This window comes from Mustelus asterias, chromosome 27, assembly GCF_964213995.1.
Source record: "Mustelus asterias chromosome 27, sMusAst1.hap1.1, whole genome shotgun sequence".
Classification (NCBI taxonomy): domain Eukaryota; kingdom Metazoa; phylum Chordata; class Chondrichthyes; order Carcharhiniformes; family Triakidae; genus Mustelus; species Mustelus asterias.
In genome coordinates, this window is record NC_135827.1 from 1,243,815 (window position 1) to 1,255,976 (window position 12,162).

The 12,162-nt window shown below is 46.7% G+C and overlaps 1 protein-coding gene across 1 annotated transcript in view; it reads right to left on the reverse strand.

Annotated features, from left to right (window-relative positions):
• The window catches only part of LOC144480060 (suppressor of tumorigenicity 14 protein homolog), a 90,532-nt gene that overhangs the window by 29,965 nt on the left and 48,405 nt on the right, over positions 1 to 12,162 (reverse strand). Inside the window, exons 10-11 of the mRNA XM_078199232.1 lie at positions 5,478 to 5,578; positions 284 to 414 (exon numbers count right to left, since the gene is read on the reverse strand). Coding sequence (XP_078055358.1) covers positions 284 to 414; positions 5,478 to 5,578 — 232 coding nt within the window. The remainder of the gene's footprint in view (positions 1 to 283; positions 415 to 5,477; positions 5,579 to 12,162) is intronic.

Here is a 12,162-nt window from a genome sequence, read left to right on the forward strand (position 1 = left end):
ATACTGTCATATACCGGGGAGAGGGGGATTCAGGAGTGCGAATGAGAGCACGAGATATATGTAAGTACAGGAGAGACTGTGGGGACGCACGCACACAGCTGCTGGCCAGAAAAAGATAAAACAGAAATTGGCACTGTGTAAGAGAGAGAGAGAGAGAGGGGGGGGGACAGACAAACACAGAAAAGGGTGATAACAGACTGAATGAGCCCAGATCGCTGAGCCAATATCAATTCCATAATGCCTCCTCGTTCTTCCCTTCCCTCGTCGCCCCTCTGCAACTCACGTTTACTCGGATCATAATGTTCAAAGGTTGCAAAAAATCCTCGATCAGACACTGCCGCATCAGAGTGGAACTTGACCGTCATCTCATTTCCACTACCTAGCTGAACCAGCATTGGCTTCTTCCCACAGATCCTGAAACACACAAGTAGCATAGTGTGTAATTTAACAACTTATATTCATATAGCATCCTGAGACTAGTAAAACAACCCAATATGCTTCAAAAGGAACCTGTCTGTGTGTCCCATTTTTAAAACAAAATCTGACATCAGGTCAGGATGACAGGTAACCAAATGCAAGGTCTTATGGCACAGTAGGCGCCATCCCTGCATCTGAGCCAGAAGCCTGGGGTTCAAGTCCCGCTCCAGGATCTGTTGGCCATGGAAGGTGTGTTCATAAGGTGACCAAACAGGTTTGAGTATCAACGTGCAAATCCTTCCAAAACACACCAATGGCAGTCAGTAAGAGTCGGAGAGATTCCTGGTCAGCCACGTGATGGGAAGAGGTTGCAACCTCTCCCATCACTGTCCACAGCTCCTTGTAAACATGTATGCTGCTACAGTGACTTAGACTCCTTAGGGGACCAGGTAGCTGGATGGATCAGACTGGTGTTAGCAGCTTGGGGTTTGATCCCTGTTTTGGCTGTGGTGATTTGGGACCTGCCTCCTTATCCGACCTGTGGGTCAGAGTTGCCTTCAGACAGAGAAGTAAAGAAGAAGTGACCAAATGTTTGATCAAATAGGTACTTTTTAAGGAGCATCTTAAAGAGGGTAGATAGGCAGAGGAAAGCAGATTATTAGGCATGGAACTACAGAGCTTAGAGACAAGGCTTGGCCACTAATGGTGGGGTGATTAAAACTGGGGATACTCGGGAGGCCAGAATCAGAGAAGAGAGATATCAGAGGTTTGTAGGGCTGGTGGAGCTTAGGGAAATAGACAGAGATGAGGGCAGAGAGAAATGTGAAAAGGATGCGAATTTTAAAAACAAGATGTTGCAGTGGACAGGTAATGAATGAACAGGACCTGGTGCGAGTTAAATTCATCCAGATCTCTGCTGTAACCCAAGTCTATGGAGAATTGAAAATGAAAGAGCGGCCTGAATCGTATTGATACAATGGAGAACAAATGTAGTAAAGGCATGGGTGATGGTTTGAGCACCAGATTGGCTGAGCCAGGGGCAGAGATGGGCAATATTAGAGAAGTGGAAATGGAAGATCTTCGTGATGGAGAGCGTATAGGGCCAGAAGTTCAGAACTCAGGGTCAAAAAGGATTTGCAAAAAGCTCTGTTCAGCCTCAAACTGCAGCAAGCAGAAGGGATAGCATTGATGCTAGTTTTAACAGCTTAGTATGGATAAAGGATATTCTTATGAATATTGTTATATAAAATATTAATTTATAATACCATTGGGTGGACATTTTATATCTATTGTAGAACTTTTGCAAAAGAACACTTTTACACAAAGGACACTGGCCTACAGCAGCTCCTATGTTGCAGAGTATAGTCCGGAATTTTCCAGCCGTTTGTGCCAGCTGGATTCTCTGCTCCCACTGCAGTGATTTGACTGAGTGTCAAATTCTCTGTCCCCGTTTGCAGCTACGGCGGGGTAGGAGTGGGCAGAAAATTCCAACCATAGTCTGCGGAGCTATCTGATATAGTGGCTCAGGTAAGCCCAGACTGAAACCAGAGAGAGGCCACATGAGCCAGATCTTGGGTGGAAAAATATACTGAATTTGAACAGTGGCAACAGCTTTACCACCCTCCGACCCTTACATCGCTTGAGCCAGAGCCAGGGTCAGATCAGCTGAAGCAGTTAAAGGCAGTTAGAACAACAGTTAGTTCTTAACTCTGCCAGCTTCAGATATGTCTTAAGAGAACTCACCATTCAACCAGCGAAAAGTACCCAATCGGACAGCGCTTACAGACAGCGGACAACTACAGAAGAACCTCCAAATCTTTTCCAAGCCACCAGACCTGGTTGTATCTAGTTTTTTTGAGAGTGACTAAGATTCTGTTATTACTGTTTTGGTACTAAATGATCCTTATCTTTATTTGAACAGCATTTCAGTCGAACCATCCTTTAATTAAAATTGTTACTGGTTTAGTTAAAGTTCCCGGTTGGTTGAATAAGAAAGGTTGTTAATTATTCACTTAAAGCCACCTTTAGGAAGGAGCACTGTATACAGTTCTGGCCACCCTATCGTAGAAAGGACATTATTAAACTAGAAAGAGTGCAGGAAAGATTTACTAGGATGCTATTGGAACTTGATGGTTTGAGTTATAAGGAGAGTCTGAATAGACTGGGAATTTTTTTCTTTGGAGCGTAGGAGGCTGAGGGGTGATCTTATAGAGGTTTATAAAATAATGGGGGGCATAGATCAGCTAGATAGACAACATCTTTTCCCAAAGGCAGGGGAGTCTAAAACTAGAGGGCATAGGTTTAAGGTGAGAGGGGAGAGATACAAAAGGGTCCAGAGGAGCAATCTTTGCACACACAGGGTGGTGAGTGTCTGGAACAAGCTGCCAGAGGTAATAGCAGAGGCGGGTACAATTTTGTCTTTTAAAAAGCGTTTAGACAGTTACATGGGTAAGATGGGTATGGAAGGGTATGGGCCAAAGGCGGGCAATTGGGACTAGCTTAGTGGTTTTTTTAAAAAAGGGTCGGCATGGACAAGTTGGGCCGAAGGGCCTGTTTCCATGCTGTAAACCTCTATGACTCTATGACCCTGCCGACTGTTTCCCAAAAACCTCTCATCGAAGCTGAGCTGTTTGTGACTCAAAAACCTACCAGAAGACCTCATTGCTGCAAACTGAAATTTCTTAAAGAAGGATTCTGAACCACCACCATTTCCAAGTGAAAAGAAAACCAACCAGCTACAACTGCAGAATGGCTGTTCCTGTGAGAAATCCAAGTACCAGCAGCTATTGTGGAAAGTGACCCTTCAACTATAAACAAGCATCCAGACAATTCGTCATCCAGAATTGGAACGTTGGTTCTGTTCTCTCTCCAAAGATGCTGTCAGACCTGCTGAGATTTTCCAGCATGTTTTTGTTTCAGATTCCAGCATCTGCAGTCATCTTGGCTTTATCTTAAGTGTTTAACTCTTTGATACTTTGCAGAGTTTTATTTCTTTTTCGCATGCTTTGTGGGGGGTATGGTTGTGTGTTAATTGGTGATTGGACATATTTATACATTTTAAACTTGTTTTAATAATTTCTGCATCTTTATACAAGTGAGTTTTTGTAATATAACTAACGTACTTGTTAACCTGAGGAACCTGGATGCCTCACTTCTTACACCAAGCGACACACAGTTAAGTTATACTGAATTGACAATATCTTTTTAAATTCAAACTCTTATGACTAACTCAGGAGTGGCTCAATAGAGGAATCAGTTCATTCCTAACTGGTCATAACAACATTGGGCATAGTGAGTGACAGTGGAGAGAAACTATAATTCGCTGTGTGGGGAGCAGGGAGGCACAGCGGTCAGCACTGCTGCCTCACAGTTCCAGGGACCTGGTTTAATTCTGGCCTTGGGTGGAGGTTGCCATGGTAAAGGTGGCATTAGGGGGAATAGCATGGGAGAGGGGCCCTGGGTAAGATACTCTGTAAGGAGTCTAACAACACCAGGTTAAAGTCTAACAGGTTTATTTGGTTCTGTTCTGTGACAGAACTCCCACTCGTCTGACGAAGGAGCAGCGCTCCGAAAGCTTGTGTGGCGTTTGCTACCAAATAAACCTGTTGGACTTTAACCTGGTGTTGTTAGACTCCTTACTGTGTTCACCCCAGTCCAACGCCGGCATCTCCACATCATAAGATACTCTGTCAGAGTCGATGGACCAAATGGTCTCTTCTGCACTGTAAGCGTTCAGTGATAATTTAGCACAAAGTTTAATACTTTCGTACCAGTTACCAGTAATATCTGTACACTGAGGGTACTCTGTATGATGGAGGGTTTAGAGTAGGACTTTAACGTTATAGATCAGCACACAGCGTGTGTTGTCTTCGTATTGCAATTTAACTGTAACAAAGGATTATGCAGAGAATTATGTTGAGTTAGCACTGCTGCCTCACACGGCAGGGACCCGGGATCAATTCTTGCCTTGGGTGACTGTGTGGAGTTTGCACATTCTGTCCGTGTCTGCGTGGGTTTCCTCCAGGTGCTCCTAGTGATAGGGGGGGGTTATTGGGGTAAATGTGTGGAGTTACAGGGATAAGGCCTGGGTAAAATGCTCGGCTGGAGAGTTGGTGCAGACTCGATGGACCCAAAATGGCCTCTTTCTGCACTGTAGGGATATGATTTTATGAGTTGATGTGCAAATTGCAGAAAGTGTGAAAGACTATCGAACACAGTATTGAATCAGTATTCCTGTGCAATTCCCTTCCTGCCAAAACACTTAACAGCGATTTGAAAAGAGGCTCAGAGAATATATAGAAAATACTGCACACTGCAACAAGCCTTAACTGCAGTATTGATCAGATCGACACCTACACATGGTGGGAGGAATTGGGGCTCAAACATACCATGGGTGGTATGGTAGCACAGTGTTTAACACTGCTGCTTCACAGCTCCAGAGACCTGGGTTCGATTCCCAGCTTGGGTCACTGTCTGTGTGGAGTTTGCACATTCTCCTCTTGTCTGCGTGGGTTTCCTCCGGGTGTTCCGGTTTCCTCCCACAGTCCAAAGATGTGCGGGTTTGGTTGATTGGCCATGCTAAAATTGCCCCTTAGTGTCCTGAGATGCGTAGGTTAGAGGGATTAGTGGGTAAAATATGTAGGGATATGGGGGTAGGGCCTGGGTGGGATTGTAGTCGGTGCAGACTCGATGGGCCGAATGGCCTCTTTCTGTACTGTCGGGATTCTATATGATACACCCATGGAGACAGCTCCACCCTTCCCAATACCACCCCTCCCGACACCCCCACCCCAATACCCCCCCCACCCAACACCCCCCCGCCACCACCACCTGACACCCCACTGCTCCCCTGACATCCCCCCGCCACCCCCCCCCCACTCTTCCCCACACCACCCCAGACACCCCCCACCCCACCCCACTCCCCTCCCCTCCCGACAGCCTCCCCACCCTCCTGACACTCCCACCCTCAATTACTCAGGACGAAAATACTGGATAATCTGCTCCACACACCCATATCTTCCACCTGAAAATCAGAACTGTGCCCACTTCGAACAACTCACTTCTGATTATTTATTTCCACATAGTCCTTGCAGAATCCATTTTCTGGCTCTTGAAGAAGGAAGACTCTGAACACCACTTTTACTTGGAAAGGGGGAGACACCTGTGGAGAAAAGGATCCACACTTAACATGGCTTCACAGGAGAGAGAGTAGAGATAACTCCAGGAATAGCCAACCTCATTACACACAACCCTGGAGTAGCTGCAAATTTAACTATCACCCCTTAACATTCAATGACATTACCATCGCTGAATCCCCCGCTGTCAACATCCTGGGGGGTTACCATTGACCAGAAAGTGAACTGGACTCGCCACATAAACACTGCGGCTACCAAAGGAAAACTGGGGTGAATAACTGTCCTGACTGCTCCCACTTGCCTGGATGGGTGCAGCTCCAACAACACTCAAGAAACTTAACACCATCCGGGACAAAGCAGCCCACTTCATTGGCATCACATCCACTTTTACAACAACTTCTTGACAGAAGGTACTATATAAATCTAACAAAAACTAACAGCAATGGTCATGATTTACTGGCTACGCTTACCGCAGACATAAGCCCTGTAATGGCTGCTAAATCTTGCAAGAGGTTGAAAACAGGATTTGTGCCGGTGAGATTTTGGATCCCCCCCCCATCCTTCCCCCCCCCCCCCCGATGACACGATCAGGTTCATGTCCAGAAAGGTCGCGAACCTGGTTTGCACACATCCTAATCTTATTAGTGGGTTTGTTGCTGCTATATCTGCCCTCAAAGTATCCCCCCCCCCTCCCCCATGATGTCACACCAAATTGAATCACTACTGGTTTTCAAAAACACCAGTTCTGAAGACCACGAACACAGGTAGGTTTAGCCCCAGGGTGTTGAGGGACATGCCTGGACAGTGTGAACCTGATAGTGCCAGGGTGAGCCCTCCGAGAACCCAATTGGTGGGAGGTTTGCCTTATCTATGGTGGGCAGGGAAAGAGGGTCACCCCAAGCTTGTTGGGGTGGGGGCAATGTGCCAGTGATTTGGAGTGGGGTGGGAGTGGTCCTCTGTAGAGGCAGGGGGCACGAGTTATTTTTATGCAGATCATGGCGGCCTTTGAAGATGGCTCTATCAGGCCCCACCCCACCAGAGTGATGGTGCAAGCCATGCCCCCAGATTCTCTACGCACTGTGTACCAGAGAATGTGGAGAGAAAACTTGGCTGTGCAGCTGGAGATACACGCTGGTTTTCATTCTGAAATTGACACTTGCTGAGATGATTCCATCCTTTGTATCTGAATTGGCATAAGAGTGATAGCACACATTGAAGCAACTAAATCTGATCTGATAACCATTATGGAGACCTGGCTTCAGGATGACAAGGATTGGGACCTATTGAGGGGAATCTGAATTCAAGAAAAGGAAGCTAGGCAAAAGTGGAGGGGTTTCTTTGCTAATCAAGGATGGTACTGGTGTAATTGTTAGAGGTGATCTTGGTTCAGGAGATCAGGATGTTGAGTCGGTTTGAGATGAGGAATAGTAGGAGGAAGAAGTCACTAATTGGAGTGGTCTCCAGGCTCCCAACGGTAATCACAATGTAGGACACAGATATCCAGAACATTGGGCACTTGGGAGAAATGGACAGGTGGCACAGTGGTACAGTAGCTAGCACCTGGGTTCGATTCCCGGCTTGGGTCACTGTCTGTGTAGAGTTTGCACATTCTCCCCGTGTCTGCGTGGGTTTTCTCCGGGTGCTCCGGTTTCCTCCCACAGTCCAAAGATGAGAGAGTTAGGTTGATTGGCCGTGCTAAATCTGCCCTTAGCGTCAGGGGGACTAACTACAGTAAATACTCGGGGTTATGTGGATAGGGTCTGGGTGGGCCAAATGGCCTCCTTCTGCACTGTATGAGTCTATGATAGCAATAATCTTGAATCTGATTCCTACATGTAAACTGGAAGAATCAGATTAGCAATAGTAGCCTGGATGAGGGGTTATTAGAATGTTTCAGGATAGTTCCTTCAAACAGCAAGTTCTGGAAACAACCAGAGAACAAGCTATACTAGACTTAGTACCGTGTAATGTAACAGGATTAATATCCTCAGAAGAAAGGCACCCCAATCACCATATGATTGAATTTTACATCCAGTTTGAAAGAGGAAAGGTGGGTCTAAGAGTAGTATTCTAAATACCGGCCGGTGGTTCTGACATCCAATCATTATGAAGTGCTTCGAAAGGTTAGTCATGGCACGAATCAATTCCAGCCTCCCAGACTACCTGGATCCACTAGTTTGCCTACCGCCACAACAGGTCCACAGCAGATGCCATTTCCCTGGCCCTGCACTCAACCCTGGAACACTACAAAACAAGGACACCTATTCAGATTCCTATCTATTGACTACAGCTCAGCCTTCAACACTATTATTTCCACATAACTCATCTCCAAACTCCGTGGCCTGGGCCTCGGCACCTCCCTCTGCGACTGAATCCTGAACTTCCTAACTCACAGGCCACAATCAGTAAGGATAGGCAACAACACCTCCTCCACGATCACCCTCAACACTGGTCCCCACAAGGCTGTGTTCTCAGCCCCCTACTATACTCCTTATACACCTATGACTGTGTGGCCAAATTCCCCTCCAATTCGATTTTCAAGTTTGCTGACGACACCACCATAGTGGGTCGGATCTCAAACAATGACGAGACAGAGTACAGGAATGAGATAGAGAATCTGGTGAACTGGTGTAGCAACCATAAACTCTCCCTCAATGTCAACAAAACGAAGGAGATTGTCATCGACTTCAGGAAGCGTAAAGGAGAACATGCCCCTGTCTACATCAACGGGGACGAAGTAGAAAGGGTCGAGAGCTTCAAATTTTTAGGTGCCCAGATCACCAACAACCTGTCCTGGTCCTCCCATGCCAACACTAAAGTTAAGAAAGCCCACCAACGCCTCTACTTTCTCAGAAGACTAAGGAAATTTGGCATGTCAGTTACGACTCTCACCAACTTTTACAGATGCACCATGGAAGGAATTCTTTCTGGTGGTATCACAGCTTGGTATGGGCTCCTGCTCTGCCCAAGACCGCAAGGAACTACAAAAGGTCGTGAATGTAGCCCAATCCATCGCGCAAACCAGCCTCCCATCCATTGACTCTGTCTACACTTCCTGCTGCCTCGGCAAAGCAGCCAGCATAATCTAGGACCCCACGCACCCCGGACATTCTCTCTTCCACCTTCTTCCGTCGGGAAAAAGGTACAAAAGTCTGAGGTCACGCACCAACCAACTCAAGAACAGCTTCTTCCCTGCTGCTGTCAGACTTTTGACTGGACTTACCTTGCATTAAGTTGATCTTTCTCTACACCCTAGCTATGATTGTAACACTACATTCTGCACTCTCTCGTTTCCTTCTCTGTCTGTGTGGAGTCTGCATGTTCTCCCCGTGTCTGCATGGGTTTCCTCCGGGTGCTCCGGTTTCCTCCCACAGTCCAGAGATGTGCGGGTTGGGTTGATTGGCCAGGTTAAAAATTGCCCCTTAGAGTCCTGAGATGCGTAGGTTAGAGGGATTAGCGGGTAAAATATGTGGGGGGAGGGCCTGGGTGGGATTGTGGTCGGTGCAGACTCGACGGGCCAAATGGCCTCCTTCTGCACTGTGGGGTTTCTATGATTTCTATGATTTCTATGAACATACGTTTTGTCTGTATAGCATGCAAGAAACAACACTTTTCACTGTATGTTAATACGTGTGACAATAAATCAAATCAAATCAAATGTAAATAAAGGCAACAATGTGGGCAATGAAGGCTGAGCGAGCTGAAGTGAACTGAGATACTCGGCTCGGGGACAGATCAGTAGAGAAGCAAAGGCAGATGTTTAAGAAGATATTTCAGAAAATATTCCTGCTGTAAACAACATTTCTAAAGGGAGGGCCACCATCTGTGGTTGACCAAAGAAGTTAGGAAAATAATCAAACTTAAGGAAAAAGTATATAACTGCTCAAAGATGAGTGGCAGGCCAGATGATTGGTCCGAATATAAAAAACAGCAGAGTATGACTAAAAGGTTAATTAGGAGAAAGAAATTAGAATATGAAAGACTAGAAAAGTAAAAATGGATAGCAAGAATTTCTGCCGGTATTGAAACAGGAAAAGGCTGGATAGGCTGGGACTTGTAAAGTGAGTGTTGGTCCCCCAGAGGGGGAGAATGGAGAGTTAATATTGATAATAAGAAAATGACGGATGAAATGAACAGACATTTTGCTTCTGTCTTCACTATAGAGAATACCAGCTATAAATCAGGAGGTGGGAGAGAGGAACTTGGTGAAATTACAATCATTAGGGAAGCGGTTCTGAGCAAACTAAGGGAGCTGTGGGCTGATAAGCCTCCAGGTCCTGATGGCAGTTGGGGGGGGGGGGGGGTGGGAGCATCGGCTTCAGGGGGTGAGGGAGCATCAGGGGTAGTCATCGGGTCCTGAGGGGGTTCCAGGAGGCCAGCAAATGGAGGAGGGGGGGGGGGGGGGGTGGTCACACGACTGGCCAGCGATCGGGAAGGTCAGCAATCTGGAGGCTGTCAATGGTCTGAAAATAGATAAATCCCCTGGTCCGGATGGGATTTATCCAAGGATTCTCTGGGAGGCAAGAGAAGTGATTGCAGAGCCTCTGGCTCTGATCTTCAGGTCGTCGTTGGCCTCTGGTATAGTACCAGAAGATTGGAGGTTAGCGAATGTTGTCCCATTGTTTAAGAAGGGGAACAGAGACTTCCCCGGGAATTATAGACCGGTGAGTCTCACTTCTGTTGTCGGCAAGATGTTGGAAAAAATTATAAGGGATAGGATTTATAGTTATTTGGAGAGTAATGAATTGATAGGTGATAGTCAGCATGGTTTTGTGGCAGGTAGGTCGTGCCTTACTAACCTTATTGAGTTTTTTGAGAAAGTGACCAAGGAGGTGGATGGGGGCAAGGCAGTGGACGTGGTATATATGGATTTTAGTAAGGCGTTTGATAAGGTTCACCATGGTAGGCTTCTGCAGAAAATGCAGATGTATGGGATTGGGGGTGATCTAGGAAATTGGATCAGGAATTGACTAGCGGATAGGAAACAGAGGGTGGTGGTTGATAGTAAATATTCATCATGGAGTGCGGTTACAAGTGGTGTACCTCAGGGATCTGTTTTGGGGCCACTGCTGTTTGTAATATTTATTAATGATCTGGATGAGGGTATAGTTGGGTGGATTAGCAAATTTGCTGATGACACCAAAGTCGGTGGTGTGGTAGACAGTGAGGAAGGGTGTCGTAGTTTGCAGGAAGACTTAGACAGGTTGCAAAGTTGGGCCGAGAGGTGGCGGATGGAGTTTAATGCGGAGAAGTGTGAGGTAATTCACTTTGGTAGGAATAACAGATGTGTTGAGTATAGGGCTAACGGGAGGACTTTGAATAGTGTGGAGGAGCAGAGGGATCTAGGTGTATGTGTGCATAGATCCCTGAAAGTTGGGAATCAAGTAGATAAGGTTGTTAAGAAGGCATATGGTGTCTTGGCGTTTATTGGTAGGGGGATTGAATTTAGGAGTCGTAGCGTTATGTTGCAGCTGTACACAACTCTGGTGCGGCCGCACTTGGAGTACTGTGTGCAGTTCTGGTCCCCACATTACAGGAAGGATGTGGAGGCTTTGGAGAGGGTGCAGAGGAGGTTTACCAGGATGTTGCCTGGTATGGAGGGGAGATCCTATGAGGAGAGGCTGAGGGATTTGGGATTGTTTTCGCTGGAAAGGCGGCGGCTAAGAGGGGATCTTATTGAAACATATAAGATGATTAGAGGTTTAGATAGGGTGGATAGTGATAGCCTTTTTCCTCTGATGGAGAAATCCAGCACGAGGGGGCATGGCTTTAAATTGAGGGGGGGTAGTTATAGAACCGATGTCAGGGGTAGGTTCTTTACCCAGAGGGTGGTGAGGGATTGGAATGCCCTGCCAGCATCAGTAGTAAATGCGCCTAGTTTGGGGGCGTTTAAGAGATCCGCAGATAGGTTCATGGACGAAAAGAAATTGGTTTAGGTTGGAGGGTCACAGTTTTTTTTTTTAACTGGTCGGTGCAACATCGTGGGCCGAAGGGCCTGTTCTGCGCTGTAATGTTCTATGTTCTATGGAGCCACTGCGGATGTGCCGATCTGTCATGCGCACTGGCATGCGCACTGGCATGCTCACTATGCTGCCAGCCTCTCTGGCAGGAATGGGCCCCACCCCCAGATTTCCAGAGTGAATCCCGCTGAGGGCACTCTGTGATGCACAGAGTGTCAAAGATTCATTCTGGAAATCACATTTAGCCCAACTCGTCCATGCCAACCAGGCTTCCTGAATTAGTCCCATTTGCCTGCATTTGGCCCATATCCCTCTAAAGCTTTCCCACCCTGTCCAAACGTCTTTTAAATGTTCGAATTGTACTCACCTCTACCACCTCCTCTGGCAGCTCATTCCCGCTGAAAATGTTGCCCCTCAGGTCCCTTTTAAATCTGTCCTCTCTCACCTTATACCTATGCCCTCTAGTTTTGGACACCCCACCCTGGTTATTCACCTTATCTATGCCCCACATGATTTTATAAACCTCTATAAAAGGTCACCCCTCATCTTCCTATACTCCAGAGAAAAAAGTCCCCGCCTATCCAGCCTCCTTATAATTCAACCTTCCAGTCCCAGTAACATCCTTGTAAATCTCTGTTGCACCCTTTCCA